Source organism: Passer domesticus, chromosome 4, assembly GCF_036417665.1.
Source record: "Passer domesticus isolate bPasDom1 chromosome 4, bPasDom1.hap1, whole genome shotgun sequence".
NCBI lineage: Eukaryota > Metazoa > Chordata > Aves > Passeriformes > Passeridae > Passer > Passer domesticus.
Genome location: NC_087477.1, coordinates 47,607,285 through 47,624,964, shown reverse-complemented (window position 1 = coordinate 47,624,964; position 17,680 = coordinate 47,607,285). Strand labels below are relative to the sequence as shown.

General features: G+C 40.9%; 1 protein-coding gene across 3 annotated transcripts in view; it reads right to left on the bottom strand.

Moving 5' to 3' along the window:
* Window positions 1-16,590, bottom strand: part of GALNTL6 (polypeptide N-acetylgalactosaminyltransferase like 6) — a 436,298-nt gene extending 419,708 nt beyond the window's left edge. The window contains exons 1-2 of one of the 3 annotated variants that reach the window (XM_064417705.1): window positions 16,477-16,590; window positions 15,362-15,759 (exon numbers count right to left, since the gene is read on the bottom strand). In XM_064417705.1, coding sequence (XP_064273775.1) covers window positions 15,362-15,499 — 138 coding nt within the window. In that variant the 5' untranslated portion in view covers window positions 15,500-15,759; window positions 16,477-16,590. Of the gene's footprint in view, window positions 1-15,361; window positions 16,370-16,476 lie in introns of those variants that run through there. The other 2 variants (XR_010361204.1, XM_064417706.1) reach the window with 2 other exon arrangements.
* Between the last annotated feature and the right edge of the window lie 1,090 nt (window positions 16,591-17,680).

The window sequence follows — 17,680 nt, the reverse complement described above, 5'->3', positions numbered from 1 at the left end:
CTCAGACTGAAGATATTCTTTATGACACTTTACCATATTCAAAATTCCCATGTCCAATATCTCAGCCTGAGGAGGAAAAAATTGTCATTATTTCAAATAGAGAAAAATTTGCATAAAAATAAAAGCAAACAAACTACACAGAATATTCCAGGATCCTACTGTTAGCAAGAGGATGGAGAAAAGTACCCCTATAAGTATCCATTAAAGTTTCAAATCTTGAAATTGTGTCTTTAGTCTCTCTCAGATATTAACTCATACACCAAGACATGTGTAATAGGAAAATGCATGTTATTACAGTTATACATAATCTGGGGTGTGTACTTTCTCAGTGTGCCACATCTCAAATTTACTGTGGAGCAGCAACATTGCCAGCTCCTGTCTGGCAATACTACTCTGACTTACCAGAACATTCTCTGTCATCAAGAAACTCATTCAAAATCATCTGCTCCATAACACGATTTCCCATCAGCAACTACTATGGACAACTTTAACTTACACATTATTAGTTTAAGAATGACTTTTTTAAGTTATATAAACAGGTCCATCCAGCTAATTATCTGTTTCTGACAGCAAACAACAGCAATCCTACAGAAAGATACAAATACATGGCAAACAAACAACTTCACTTTCCTAAAATACCCTTCCAGACTCCAGCAACTGATGGTTCAAGGACAGTGCAAGCCAGAGGCACTGTCTTTATCCCTAATGTATTTTTCTTCCATTAATGTATTCAATTGTTTCTTGAAGCCATATAAGCTTTTAATATCCCCAATCCCCGCTTCAGAAAGCTCCATATCTTAATAATCTATTGTACACAAACCTGCATCTGCCATTTGTTTTGATGCTGGCACAGTATTCAATTTGATGCTATTATTTCTATTGAAAGAAAGAGTCAATAAAGTGATGCCTGCATATTTTTTCCATGTTACTCTTTTCTCAGGTACTTCTATCATATTCTCAGATCTCTCATCAGTCAGACAACAATGAAACCTTTACTTAATTTGGTCTCCCTCAATAGGTTCTCTCTTCTATCCCATCTGTGATGACTATGATTGAACAGAAATTGTACAATATTTGAGAGTACACAACTAATTTACGCAGTCGTCATAACAATGTTATTCTCTTTGAAATGAAAGCTAACATTTTCATAAAACTAATATAAGCATCAAGAGCTCCTTCCTCAGTAGCAATTACTGTGTCAAAAGTTATTGCTGCATATGTAAACCTGAGATTATTTATTTCCTCATAAACATTATTTTATAATTTATCCACATTTTTTCTTTAGAGGGCTAGACAAAGAAAGAAAATTATATGGAGAGATCCTGAAATACAGAAGCAAAAGTCTGCCTATATTCTACTCCAAACTTCCCACCTCCCTATTTTTTTTCTATTCCATTACATAAACTCTCTTCACTATAATGTATATTCCAAACAATGGTCATTGAATGCACAGATCATTGTTTTATGTCTCTGTTTCCTAGACATGGAACATCACAGTTTTCAAACACCTGGGAATTACCTTAACCTAATAACAACCCCAAACCACAAAAAAGTTTTTACTTTGCTTCTTGTGATCCTTCAGAAGCAACTGGAATGAATCTTTTTGGTCTTGTTTACATTTTGTTTTACCTTGCAAGTGGCTCAATGCTCAAAATCTCTGCTCACCTCGAGCAGCTCAGTCACTACCAAATCACTGTTCTCCTAAACAAAGTAGGCGTCTTCATTTTAAGAACTGGTTTTACCCCTCTTTATATAGATAATAGGCCACAACTATTTGTAATCATTGTTCTGGAGAAGTGTATCATCTGTTTATTTTAAGCAAATTTCTTAAAAGTTTGGTATAGGTGCAATTTCAGGCCATGATTGGAACAGTTTTAGCTCCTCTTCCAGAGGACCTATTTAACAAAAAGCAACAGCCATAGCCTAAAAGTTGTAAAACTTCATGGGCAAGTCAAGCTTCCCAGGCACTGCCAAACCTGTGAACTCCAATATCACTGCAGACTGGTCAATACCAATAATATTGACATGAGACAGCATTACTAAAATTTTGTTATACAGAGCTGATTTTTTGTTTGTTTTTTTTTTAAATTTGCAGCATAAGCTGCCCATCATTTTGGAATCTAGCAGAGCAAGTACAGTGCAGTTTTGAACAGATAAGTAGATTAGATTAAAACAAAGACATATTTAGGATGAGAAAAAACACATCCCCACATTTTGAAAGATACATAATAAGCCCTCATTCCAACTCAATTATAAAGCAGAACACAGCAAGTAACACTTCACACTTCCAAAAAGGAAAAGAAACATTGCAATAATTAAGGATGTGAATTTTAGAAGAAAAATTTAAACGCACTACTTTTACAAATGAGGTTCTGGGAGATAACCAGTATCAGAAGGGGTGGCTGCAGTGACACCTAACATGCCACAAGGAGCACCCACACCTCACCATGCCTTCCTTTTATATCAAAAACATCTCAGTGCCCCGTAGTCTCACAGCATTTGCACAAAAACGTGACCATGTGTACAACCAAGGAATACAAGCTAGAATCTCCTCTCAAGAAGGAGAGTTAGATTGCTCCATGCAAATGCAAAGCATGCTTTATTCACATGTTTCCAATTCACTGTAACATTTAAAGCCCACAGGTCATGTTTGTACAATGCAGTTAACATAAAACTAAGAGCTTACTGCAATCAAAATAAAATATTCCTCGCTGGCATTACTTCAATAATTGACCTAGCCCAGGGTTGTTTTAAAACAGTTTAAATGCATCATTAATCCAGGGTATTCCAAAGCAGCTTTACTAATATGCTGTAATAAATTAAAAGAGAGAAGCAAGGTTGCAGTCAGCATGCATTTAAAAAAATAATAATATAATATCAAAATATGCCAGACATGCAGATTAGAACATGAAAGAGAAGGCATAGCTAACACAACAGCAACACAACTTAGAAGTTCAAGAAATATATTTGATGAGATGTATTTTCCTTGGTGTATATTTTCATTACTCACATATTTCCTTCCTGTCATTTCCATTCTAACATTCTGGAAGCTTCTCCAATTTTATTAAAAGACAGTAGCTGGTTTCTCAAACAACCAGATCAGTAAATTGCAGATCAATCTGTGATTGAAGAAGGTTACTAAATGGAAGAGAAGGTCAGTTGTTTGATTTTTGCTCACACATACCAGGAGACTAGCAAAGTGTGTTATAAGGACGGCAGCCTTGGGCAAGTTATTTTTGAACAATCTTGTCTATGGTTTCCTAAATAAACATACACATACAAAAATCTGTATGTGAGTCCTCTGTCTAAAGAGTAGACATGACTAACAGGAAAGACTAGAAACAATCAAGGGCATAAACAAAATGAGCCAACATCATTGTTTACTACAGATTTCAAGTCTTCTCAAGTAGAGGAAGAAAAAAACATTCAGTAGATTGTTGGAAGTTAGGGCTGTTCAAAAACTGAACATAAAATCAGCCCACACGCAATCTGCTTTTAAAGAGGGATGAGAGACAAAACCAAAAAACTCCAAATTTATTAAAAAACCCCCAACTTAAAAATGCCAAAGACACTGTAGATCGTGCCAAATTTATCCTCATTAACATATGCTTCTCCATGTATTCACATAGTGTTTTTCACAAAATTGTTCCATTCCTCTCAAGACTGTTTGCATGTTACACTAAGAAAAATATATTTTTATTATAATATCTCCCTGTAGGAAGCAAAGATGGTCTCTTCACCTTCTGCCCATAAACAAACATACATGAGTGCACATATACATGTAAGTAAAAGGAAAAACTCAAAACCCACGCTAACAGCTATCTCTGAGGAATCTATTCTATTAAAAATTTCTTTAAAATGCATTGAAGAAGAGTTTCAAGTCTCACTGAATTTTAGTTTTAAACTTAACTCAGAAAGACTTTACTCTTATAAATCACAGAACAAACATTTCTACAACACAAGGAAGTGGCAAGTTTCTCCAAAATCTATGTCTTTAGAGGGGTTATGAAGTGCATAGTCCTGGCCTTGTTCTCTGTCATGGTCTAACCCTACCCAATAGTCAAGCCCCATGCGGCCACTCACTCTCCCACCAGCAGGATCAGGTAGAGACTTGGAAGGATAAAAAATAGAGAATTCATGGGTTCAGATAAAGACAGTTCATAGAGAACAAAAAAAAAAGTCATGCACACAAGCAAAGCAAAACAAGGAATGAATTCACTGCTTCCCATGGGCAGGCAGGTGCTCAGCCATGTCCAGGAGAGGACGGCCCTACCACATTTAACAGTTACTTGGAAAGACAAATACCATCAACTCCAAATGTTGCTCCTCTTTCTCTTTCTTCCCTCCACTTTACATACTGAGCATGATGCCAGATGGTCTGGAATATCCCTGGGGTCAGTTTGGGTCACCTGTCCTGGCTGTGTCCCCTCCCAAGCTCCCATGAACCTCCAACTTCCTCACCAGCATGGCACTACGAAAAGCAGAAAAGGCCTTGTCTCTGTGCAATCCCTGCTCTGCAATAATTAAAACATCTCTATATTCTCAACCCTGTGTTCAGCACAAATCCAAAACACAGCCCCATACCAGAAACTATGAAGAAAATTACTGTAAATTGTCTCATCTGAAACCAGCAGAATCTTCCATGTTCATTTGTCATTCACATCCATTCCAGATGCAGAAGCAGGTTGCTGCTTAGCATGATGCCATCTCCATTTCCTTGTTCCCAATATAAAAGGCATTTTTTCTTCATTGCTTCTGAAGGAGACATCTGTTGTGAGTCTTGAGCATCTGAAGAAAAATGTCTCTCACATGTTGATACTGAAGTTGCTTCAAAGGAAACACCTTTCTTTTCAGTGACTGCACTACTGTGAGGTCTGCACATGCACTACAGCACTTAGAATTTTGCTGAGAAACCACCTCAGTTTTACACAAAGTAAAAAGAAACAAAATCTCACATGAATAACAACGCTTTGTCAAATGGTTTCTCTCAACGCTTTGTGTAAGAATGGTTTAAATATCTCAGCATCTTTACTGCTCTTGGTGCACACTCTCCTGAGGGAGCAAGGAGGGAGCAAGAAGAGAGGGAAGATGGGGGAAGATTACAGAAGGTAATCGACCTTGTTTCTAGCCCAATTTATTTCCCATCCCTCTGCAGCTTTGATTCCATTCCCTGATGGAATTCCCAAAGTTGCCTGTCCTCCTATGAAGCACTTCCTGTTCACATGGCATGTCTATCTACATTGCTAAAAATGGCAGATTTCAAAATCCATTAGTATAAGCAGTTGGTGGAGGTGAACACAACTTCACTTTCATATTAGCAAAGCATAGGCTTATATATACGTTCTGGCTGCACTTACATTGAGCTTGTATTTCTGAAATGGATTACTTTAGGGAAAATAGAGATATAAAACCACATTCCTCTCAATATAGTTCAAACAGCGTCACTCAAAATAAAGTATGACCTCCATGGAGGAGCATCTTTCTCCATGTGCTTGGAGAAATTTCCACTGCTTCACCATTATTGGAAATTACGTCAAGGGTGCTGGAAAAGATTTAATCTGATGTGAAACACGGGTTACATATACTGCAGGAATACTTTGCTGTGAGACTTTTGTACGTAATTTTCTCCCTCTAATTTTTACAGCCATCACAAGTATTTTTTATTCTCATCTATGTTATGTCTTTAATGCTTCTGTGACTTTAGAGGAGAATTTGTTGCTCAATGTCATAAAAGTTCTGAATTTACATTTTTATACTGGTGTTATAATTGTAAAATTTGATCAGCAATTTGAATGTCACTTTAGTTTATATTATGCAATTTTGCAAAAACATCATCCATTCAAGTCTGTCATTCATTTTGTACCCATAACAAATGCAACTCAAAATGTAGCTCATTTATCAGAGTCTGAGAAAAATATAAACATACTGCTTGTTGAATGGCATTAATGTGTCTTTTAAGTGCATTCTCCATGCTAATGTGAAATTACTGCTCTACAGAAAAAGCAATGTAAAAACTTACACAACTCAGTCCAATACAGAAATTTACCCAGGAACTAAGTGGGATAACAAAAACATTAAATAATCTGAAATGTGGAGGGCTTTCCCCCAAGAAAAAGCAAAGAAAAAAGAGACAAAGCAGAAAGAGATGGAAGTGTGCTGCTATGTTGAAAATAAGAGCTGATAAACTATATTAGGCATTGCGCTCTCATATTAAAAAAAATAGAAGTCAACTACTGCATTAAAACATGTATTAATTCTGTTCAAGACAGATGATTCAAAACTGGAGAACCACTGAAGGATGGGGCTTCAGCATTAGATTTGGTGCAATTTATAGTCTCTCCTCAAGTCATCTAGTAGTTATCTCTGACTAACTACTCCCGCATCTGTGCAGGCTTTGCCAGGGACAAGCGAAGTTTTGCCAAGGGTGAATGAAGTTATTCTGCACACAGGGTATTTCAGTTGCCAGTATCTGCTGGAGCTGTCTCTTGTGGGCGCGAACATCACAAACCCCTCCAGTCCATGTGCGCTGTTTGACCTTGCTCCCTTGGACGCACTCAAAAAGTTTCAGCAAAGTTACACAAAGTTCACCCAACAGTTACATTACAACCAAAAATTTTAGCCCAGGGACTGGAGGACAAAACAGAAAGACAAACTGCCTGTGATAGAAAATTGTTTTATCCAAGGCAAAATCAGGAGATTTTAATCACAGTGAGGCAAAAACATATGGGATAAAATACTTATCTCACAGTAAAGGAGCCTTCAACACTGCAGGGCCTCTATTTCCCAGGCATTGGCTCTGAACAGACACACATGGAGTCCTTCCTCTTCTCCATCTTCATCTATAAATGGAACTTGTCATAGACCGCTATGAATGTTCTTACTTGCCCTAAATATTTGCCTGCCTTCTCCTAGTACTTAACTGATAGAAAAGTATTTACAGAAAGCAAAAATAAGTAAACATGCTAAAATTTTCTAAATCAACACATCTGTTATTCTAAGTACAAGTATGAAAAATTGTGGTTCTTTAGGCAAATGAGCTCCTTAAGTTAGTCTGATAAATCTACACTTACACACTTCAGTAAGCAATCCAATTTCTAAAGCACCTTGTACTAATACTGGTGTCCTGACAAAATTCTAGTTTAGATAATTACACTGCCTAGCTAAATCTCTTAGCAGTATCGCGTGCTGTCATAAACTACCGTGTAGCAAAGAATAAAACTGTTCAGTTGCCACTACTTCTTAAGCACAGAATCAATGGCTGATCACTGATCAATGAAACATTTCAGTCATACAGACCAGATTTTCTAATCTACTATATCAAATTTGCACTGTAAGTTTCACTCTACAAAGAAACAAACAAAAACCAGCAACTGGCAATGCACAGGAAACTGCACTAGACATGGTGGCTCTCAGGTGAAACAAACATGACAAGTTTCATGGCACTGCACATTCATGGTACTGCCAGTGGCACCAATCTCCAAACTTCTTGTTACTGCAGTTCTCCTGGGGGTAACTGTTCACATGTCTCTGAAGACAACATGAAAATATTCTTCAAGTTCTTCAGAGAAAAGTCTGGCAGTTAGGCTTATACTGTTCTGGAGATGGTTTCAGAGGATCCAATGAAGCGTCTGTCAAATACTATTGTGTACTGTCATCAGGGATTTGGCTGAAAATTCCTGGCATGGGAAGGTAACCAACAGCTGGAGGTGCTGGTGGGGAAATGGATGCTGTAGTTATCTGTTAAATCCACATGTGACAAGAAAGCCTCATATTTCAGCTAGTGACTGCTTCCTAAGGGCAGAGGTGTTCAATAAACAGGATTCGACCAGAGAAAGATATAATAGGAAATTCCTTCAATAGTATCTGCCAAGAGATCTTAAAATGACAGCACAAGGAAACACTGTCCCTGTGAAACATGACCTTGAATAGAAACATGACAGCTCTGGCCCTGTGGAATACAAGCATCCAGAAGAGAGTGGGATATTGTGGCCTACATATTTCTATGTTAGCTGGACATACACTTCATCATTTGTTCCTGAAATTCTCTTTGTTATTAGTTTGGTGACTAAAGCTGACTTGGATCACTGGATGTTTGCATAGACTTGGAGCCATGTCACAGAAAAATGTGTGAAAATCATGGAAATGAAGGTAAAGAATTTGAAAAATAAGCATGAAGGCCTGTTAAATCCCTGCAATAGATTTTGTTCGTCTTCTTTACCTCTTGAGCAAATAATCACAAGCAGGTCTCTCCCATGTTGTTTCTTATAAAAAACAGGGAAAGGATTTCTCTGTTGAAGTCATGTTTTGAATAAGACTAACCAGACAAGAATATCACAGTGAAACCCTTCCAAATGTGACAATTGTCAAAATCAGGTTGAAATCAATGGACCATTACAGAGCTTGACCTCAAAAACACGTTTACATTACATGTTGATTGCAGATGGGATAAAATTAATTTTCCCCACAGCTGCTGGTAGGGAGCTATATTTTGGCTTTGTGCTGAAAACAGTGCTGATAACACAGGGATGCTTTGGTTATTGCTGAGGAGGGCTTACACAGCATCAGTGTCTTTTCTGCTTCTTATACTGCCCTGACAGTGAGGAGGCTGGGGCTGAACAAGAAGCTGGGAGAAGATACAGCTGAAAACAACCAAGCAATGGGATCTGCTATGCCATATGGCATCAGAGTCACAATAAAACTGAAGGAAGAGGTGACAGCAGGACCGATGGCATTTGTCTTTTCAAGTAACTGTTGTGCACAATGGAGCCCGACTTTCCTGCAGAAGGCTGAACACATGCCTGCCATGGGGAAATGGTGAATTGATTCTGATTTTTGCTTACCTGTGGGGCTTCTGCTTTGCCTATTAAATTGTCTTTAACTCAACCCACGAGTTTTCTCACTTTTGCCCTTTGGATTCTCTCCTCCATCCCACTGAGATGGGAGTGGGAGCACAGTGTTGTGGTGCTTACTTGCCTGCCAAAGTTAAAACATGACACACTGGAATACTCAGAACAAAGGTTCAGAAGTTTGCTATCTCCTAATGAAGCCTTTTCATATTAAAAAAAAGCCCCCCAAAAAATTAAAAGAATAGGACTGCTAATTCTTTCAGTCAGCACAATTTGGTCTTTTGACCATGAGGAACATTTACAATACATGCAGAATTTTTAGTTTGGGATTCCTGAGTTGCACTGCATTTAACTTGTTGATCTCTGAATTAATTTGTTCTAGACTAATTTAAAGTAGCCAAGATGTCTGCTCCTGGCCCAAATCCATCAAAACAGTCAGCACACACACAGTTTTGTTGCAGTCAATTGCTATAAATGTGTGTATCAGCGTATTGCTAAACAAAGACCATAAGTTACCTGTCTGAGCATTAAAAACAAGAGAAAAGCTGAATTGTTCTTTCTTCTATGTGTGAACAACCACCTGCCTACACACACAGCATAGACAGACACACAGCACACACAGACACAGTGCAGTCTGGCTCCTCACCAGGACGTACCTATAGCACCACTGCAATCCTTCATAGCCAGACACTAGAGAAACTGCCTGCACAGGAAGATGAGGGAGTTTAGGAAAGAACTGAGCATCACATCCCAGTGGGAGAACAAAACATAGCTTGGGTACCCCCCCCTCATAACTGAGCAATTTTGCACCTCACTGGTTCAATACGGCCATGGAATCCCTTTCATCACAGCAGCCTTTCTACAAGTCCTAGAGTCGCCATGCACTGAGGTTTCTTGCTCTTATGTTTTGATTTGAATTAAGCTAAAATGACTATGCACAATAAATTAGCTGAAATGCATTAAAAATGCTGAGTTAAATAGAAAGAAAATTAAATATCTAAACCAGTCTATTTTATCCTGTAAGATACACTCTATTTAGTAACACTCCTGAAAATTGATAGGTATTAAATTAACCACAGGAGGGCTCCCTCTGGTATACTGAATGCAACAGAAGCATACTGTTTTAAGACACAATACTATTTTTGGCAATAAAGTAACAAAGGTTTTAGAACTCAAATTATATTTTCCTCAGTAGGCTCCAATATATACAAGGGAATGAAATTATACATGAACAATTTAGGTAAAAGAACTGAATTTAAAAAGTGTTAATTATGCAACTTAAAACACCTAAAAGGGAAACTCAGGTTGCCAATGCTCTGCAGTTTAAGGCACTAAACTCTGTTTTGCCAGGTACAAGGAGTCTTGGAGCTGACACACCAGCAAAGCAATTAACAGGACCATTAATAAATTTTTTAAAATAAACAAATAAAAGATTATTGAAGACAACAGGTCCCAGTTGCTGCTCTGAGGAGCGAAACAATGACTTGCTTGGACCAGCACATGAATAGAAACTGACCAGAGAAACTGAGGCTTCAGATTATCATTATTTTTTATGGTCTGACAGGTACTCTCCCAAAATAGTACAAATAAATGTCAGCAGCAGTCAAGCAGCTACTTTTGTAGACTTGAGCCTATTTGTCACTCTAAGCCTTATTTACTCCTCTACTAAGAGAAACAAAACTCTCCTGCCTCATAAGTTTGTGGTGAAAGCAAAGGTAAATAATTGAGACAGTGGAACTAAATACAGAAGTAACTGACAGTGTCCTAACAGTGTAATAATAGAAAATATTTATATCCTAACTGAACCATATTTTGTACAAGATTTTGCAGCTGTTGAGATCAACCAGAAAAGCAAGGGAATAAAAGCAGTGGGGGTGGGGGGAGAAAACCTTGTGCTCTCAAGATACTGCTTTTATGCACTAGAAACAGAATTCACCAACCCAAGCTTTGTACTTTGCTGGCATCAATAGTGAGTTGAGAGTGTTAACTGTCCTAGAAAATTTATGATTATCAAAATCCATGAGCTGAACAGTAGGAAACACGGCATTCTGGGGTAAATTTAAATTTTCACTTCTTTCACAGACTTCAGAAACTAACGACAGTCTGCAAGACAGAATTCAGGCTGAAGTTGTTTTCAGGATTTAGCAGACAAAGTCACTACTTTCATAACCACCAGGCTTAGTAAGTCAATTTTGTGTCTGTTTGCCAACTGCAATAGAGGCCTAGGATTTGTAAGGACTAAGTTCTCCTTATCCTAAGGAGTTCATTTAAATCCATACCTCACTATCCCATGAGAAAGGTGTAATACTAGGGCTAACCAGATGGAAGCACAGGCTTCACAGGACAATGGAAAGAGAACTCCATGACTATCCCATGGGAACAATGTTGCCTCCTCACTGCACAGCTTTTGCTCTTTATTCTGGACACCATGCATGCATGAAAAGAAATAAAAATGCCAGACCATATGTGAAACAAAGCCAGAAATCTACCTTCTTTTCCTTACTTCACACATCATAAAGCATTTCAGTAATACACCTGTAAGTACTACAGAGCATCTGTGACTTAGAGATGCTGCTGTTCAATTCAATTTTAAGCGAGGAGATTTCACACCAGGAAGCAGCGATATGACAAAGGAAAAAAAAATACGATATGAAGTTGAACTATATTAGGGGTTACTTCATCAGAATCCTCTCCTTTCAGTCACCACCCACACTGGCCTCCCATACAAATAGAAAGAAATATGCATCACAATACCTACATAAGAGACACTGGAAACCTGCTGCCAGAAATTTGGTACTTTTACATGAAGTTATGCTTCATATACTGACAGTGTATGAAGAGACAAGGGTAAAGCCAGACAAAGTAGCACTAACTTTATATGGTATGAGATAACCAGGTTTGGGCCAGGATTACATCCTACTGGTTGCACTGAACTGTTGCTTTTCCTCAACAGAAAACAAAACTGAAATTAAAAGTTTTACCAGCATAACTTAGTATGCAAACACCCTGCTCTTGGAATTTTATCAAAAGATCAGTAAGATACATACATAATATCCCAGTGACAAAACAAAAATAAATAAATTCCCCCTCCAAAGTTGAACTAACTGTAAAAAATGTAATCAAAACTCAGGGACACCATAATGTTTTAAGAAATTTTTAAGACTTCTTTTTTAAAAAGGCAATAAAAATACCCTGTTCAATTTCCCTTATTCCCACAGTATAGCAAGGAAGGCAGTTTTAGAAAGATGAAACTAGAAATAAACTATATTTTTTCCCTCATGTCTACAGTTATGTCAAACTGTATTTTATGGAAATCTTGTTGCACCACATAACTCAGAACCTTGACATGTACATTTACCCTTGAAGCTCCACTTTAAATAATATGATAAACCATAAGTCAATAACAATAACCAAAATCAAGCCTATCAAGTTCTCAAGTGAAAACATGACAGCTTAAAAAAGTTTATATGAAATGAAAGTTCATAGAGATTATGTTTACAGAATTAACGTAAAATCATTGGTGTCTGAAATCCTACCTGTATCATCATCTTATTTTTCAATTTTTCCTAAAGAAGAGCTTCTCTACTCAGAAACAGAATTTGCACAAGGAAAAAAAATCTTATGTAACTTATTGCAGCACTCTTTTCATGAAAAAAAAAGTCAACTTAGTTTGCCATATTAGAATTTCTAGATAGCAGTAAAGAACACGAATGTCTCTCCTAGGCACTGGAAATTGACACAGTCCCCAGGGGACACTGTTCTACCATTGACAGAAACAGACTATTTTTGCATTGTGGACTGCTTTTGAGCAGCTTCTCTGCTTACTGCTGCCAGGATATCAATACCTGCTCCATCAGACTGCCATCCCTCCTTCACTCTGGTGCATGGCAAGCAGCTGAGGTGGTGGGAGAGGCTGACAGAGCCCTCATTCACAGGGAAGGCTGGGGATGTTTGTTTCAGCAATGAATGGGAAAGCTTAATTTATAGTAGTCAAAACATCATTTCACCATGCCATCTCCTCAAAACCACCTGATGATCTGTAACATGAATTTATTTGTTCTTAAAACAAGACAGCACATTTATAAACACTACTGTCAAGGTCAGAAGACCAACTAGATACTCATTTCATTCACAAAGGCAAGACCAGTTCAGCCTGTAAGTAAATTATTGAAGTCACAGACAGCTCTGCCTCTCTCCCATGGTCAGAAAACACCACAACAGTCCAACTGCACATCACTAGCATGATGTACTGACTCTACACACATATCTTCATAACCTAGCACAGTCTTAGAATATATAAGAAAAATCTGCTGCAGTTCCAGTAGGACTGACCTCTAAACTTGTGTTAAGTCACACAAAGTATCAGGAAATTGAATGCCTCAAGGGCAAAGAGTAACTGTGCTGAGTGTTTAAATTCTTGCACCTGCTAGTAACTTAATAGGGAAAAAGAAGTTACATTTCTACTATGATACTATTTCTAATGCAGTCTTTTCTAGTGTGAAAGAAACTACCCTCATTTCTAGCGCAGTCTCAAAAAAGTCTTACAATTTTCTTTATATTTCAGGGAGTTGGAACTCAAACTCATATTTCAATCCCTGTTCCCTGTAAGTATTTTGGGTTATAATGTGCACATCAAAAGACATAAGTAACCTAATTGCATTACTTGTCTGTACTTCAACCTTCCATCCTCACTGGGTAATAACACTGCCAACATGATTTCAATACTTACCATGATAACGGAATTACATTAGAGTCAGCTGTAAGGTTCAAAGTTTCACTGCTCATTTTTATTGTTTTTCCATTAAATAGTCCAGTCCCATTACTGTTCAATTAGTATTCAGACCGGGAGAGAAGGGAAGGGGAAAAAGGGGAAAAAAAGGGGGAGAAAAAAAGGAAGCTAGCAAAAAGACCTTTACAGAAAACTGAGGATGCAAAATTTTTTTGGGTCTCATTAGAAAGCCTCGCTAGTCCTTGACATGTGGCTTCTATGCCTTACACCACTTTATCCAGAACCCTTTTTTTTCTTTTCTTCTTTGATAAAAAAGCTCCCATTCAGTGTTATCAAATAATGTTCTACTTAGAGAGCACTCTTAAACATTAGGAATTTCTTAAAGGCATGTGTGTTCTAAAGAGCCATGCAACACACATGGACATCATTACTTGCACTGAATACCTTAGCTTTCCTAAGTCACAAAGTAAATTAGAAACTGCAAAGACTGCAGTGTGCATCTTGTAAACTAATGACAGACACTTATGAGCACGCATAATTTTCTTTCAGCAGAAATTACTTTAACTAAATTTTAGCACCTGACACCTATTGCATTTTAAAACCCATGGAAACAAAGTAAGCTTCAAATTAAGAAGCTATCCTTAACTTCCTTCTCTAGTAATATTCAGTATATTTCATTAACCAAAGCTACTTTGGAGGACTAACTTATGTAATGGATACCCTTATTAACAAAGAATCAAATATGTTATTGCTCACTTAAAGCCATTGACCATACATGGGTGATGACCCTTGAAATGAAGGCTACTAATACACTAAAATGATATATGATGCCATCTAATACACTCTAATGTGAAGGCTACATAAGTGGTAAACAAGCTAAAAGATTATACAATCCCATAATTTCTTACCAATGATCTATGAAACATTCATGTTATATTTAAATTACACTGACAATTACAGTGTATGATCGTTGTACTGTTGAACAGAACAAACACAAGCTTTGGTAAATTACAGGCAGGGTTATAAAGAAGTGCGTTACAACAACTCCCTAAAACTAAACTTCACTTAATGCAGGTCATACTGTGATTTATGAGCCATACATAAACCCATCAAGCTGAAGAATAACTCAAGCAAAAAACAGCTTATGTCAACTGCTCTTATTAATAACAGTGATCGAGAAAACTGTAAACTGAAAATATTTGAAAGTTCTTTGTGACATCAGTCTGAAAAGCAGTTAAACACAGCGTCGCCACATCAGGTCAAAATAGTAATATTCAGACGAGAAAAAAACACTGCCAGTCACTTCTGTCGAATTTACAACAGATGAGGAAACAAAAAATAGCGGCGGTAAGACGTCTACATGGATCCCAAGCAATTTTAGCGGACCTACAGCCACACACCAGTTCGAGAAGTATTGCAGAGAGGCAGGCAAACAAAAAGTTGCACTAAAGCCTCCACTTCTTGTAATGAAAATTAGAGCCCAGCATCACACTCGGCTCACTAACGCAACGCACAAAATCCCACGTCCTCCTAATTTCAGAGACAGCCTCTGTGCCGGCTCACCCCTCGCCCTTGCCGGGGAAGCCCAGCGCGGCAGACTCATGCTCCCACAACTTTCCGGCGCGGCGGTCGGACCGGCACACGTGCTGCCGCTCCCGCTCCGCGCCCCGGGCCGAAGCCGGGCCCCGCGGGGCGAGAGCGGGGCCGTGCCCGAGGGGCGGCTGCCGCCCTGCCCTGCCCTGCCCAGCCCGGCGGGGGCTGCGCTCCCGGGCGGCTTCGCACCTACCTGCGGCTCGGCGGCTTCGGGCGGCTTCACCAGGTGCTTCTCCTTGTAGAGAGACCAGAGGCCGATGTCAGGCAGGAAAATCAGAGCCGCGGTGAAGAGCAGCGTCATTTGCAGAAACCTCTTCTGTTTCCTCTTCATGGCCAAAGCCGGGCTGCTCTGCTGGCGGCGGCGGTGTCGGCTCCCTCAGCACCGCGGGGCCAGGCTCTTCCCTGCCCGCAGTCCCTCGGAGGGGCCCGGCGCCGCGGAGAAACTTCGCCCGCCTCACGCCTGCCCACCCGGAGCCCGGGCGGGGCCGCCCCCCGCAGCGGCGGCGGGGCCGAACCTGGCGGCCGCTCCCCCCGCCCCGGCGCGGCGCTGCGCGGCGGCGGTGCCGCTCTTGGGGGAGCTCATGGATCCACCTGCGAACACAGCGGCAAACAACCCGCCACGCAGCGGGACAGGGGCAATAAATAAATAAATATACATATATATATATATTGAAAAATATTTTAAAAAGGAGGGAAAAGCCTCACAACCCGAGTCCAGTAAACAGCGTGGGACCGAGGGCTCCCTCTCCTCCCGGCCGCGCAGAGCCCCCGCCGCTGGCCGCGCCCGCCCGCCTCACGTCCCCCTGCCTGCCCCAGCCTGGGCGGGGGGGGCGCGGCATCATGAGCTCATCACGCGCAATTTGCTAAGCAAGAGTTCAAGGGAAAAAAAAAATAAAAAAACCCACAACCTAAAAAACAGGCGAGGAGGGCTGGTGCCACAGCGCGCCCCCCGCGCTGGGAGGCGGGCAGGGAGGGGCGGCCCGCGCCCCCCGCCACACGTGCGCGGGCCGGGCCGGGCCGGGCCAGGCACGGGCGGTGTCGGGCCCGCCCCCCCGCGCCCCCTCATCCCGGCCGCCCGCTCCGCGCCGTTCTCCCCGGCGGGCGAGGCGGGGAGCGACAGCCCGGTGCGGGGCCCGCGGGCCGGAGCCGGGCGATGATGCTGCTGCTGCTCGTTCTGCCGCCGCCGCGCATCGGGGACGGGGCTTGCAATTCCCGTTCCGGTCCGTCCTCCTCGGCGCTACGTGAAACGCGGGGGGAACCGCGCGGAGAGCCCGCGGGCGGCTCCCTGCCGGGTGCTGGGGCGCTCACCTGGCGGGCTCTCCCCGGACTCCCCCGCAGCGCCGCCTCTCCGGAGCCCGCCCGGCCGCCACCTGAGCAGCTCCAGCCTTCCCGAACCGCGGGGGGCTGAGGTCGTCCCCCACTTCGGGAGCAGCACCGAGGGAAGGAGATGTTCAAAGCGATGTTTATTTGTACCCAGCGTGTTGTAGTCGGACCCATTTGGGCTTCTGATCTGAGTTCAGGTGCTCGTTCTGACTACGCAGTGTAATTACCTTGTCCTCCCAAACTAACTCCTCTCAGCAAAACAGGACACTCGGGTTAAGCCTACTAGGACCTACTGCCCTTTCAGCTCTGTCACATAAAACAGTGGGAAAATGAGTAGTGTATCAGAGTCATAACCTTGACATGTCCAGAACAAATATTGAAAAATAAAGCTCTAACTTCCTTCCTTTTTATAAGCCCTGCATACAGAAAGCTGTCACTTCAGCTACCGTCTCTGTTCCTATTGGTGCCTAAAATATTTCTGAATGTCTAGGTCTTAATCCTGCAGTAAGAATTTTTTTTTTTCTGTAACCACAGTACATAGTTCATGGTATGGTGAGAAGTAGTCCTGTCCTTTTCCATGGATGAGGTCAGTCTTGTCCATCCACAGAACCATTTTGTTCAGAAAGCATTTCCTACATACACATACAATAGTAAAAGAGGCAGTAAAAAGGTTATTTTTAGGAGAGTAGCTGGAGATAAGGGAAAGCTTGAAGGCAGAACAGGAAAACTTGGAATAATGAAGGTGGGGTGGAGGAAACAGCATAATGCTCTTTATGTTAAAAAAGTAGGATTGGAAGGAACCTTGCAAGGTCAGCTCCTCCGTGCCTCTGCCCCAAGGCACAACCAACTACATGTATGTGTCATTCTTGACAAGCGTTTGTCTAACCCAGAATAAAGTCCTCCAGCACTAGCACCACTCCAGCCTCCTCAGGCAACCTGTTTTGACTTGCCATTGCAAACTGTTCCTTAATGCACAACCTGAACCTCCCTTGCTGAGATTTCAGAGTATTGCATAGCCACCAAAGGGAGAGCAAGCAGAGTATTCCCCTAAGTCTTTACACAGGTAAAGCCCACTTCCAGAAACTGTTCTTTAGGCAGTGCAGGACATCTCAAGAACTGATGTATTCTCCTGCTTTCATCAGGACTGTCTTCAACTGATTTGTATCTTATTTGCAGTCCAAAGCTGGAG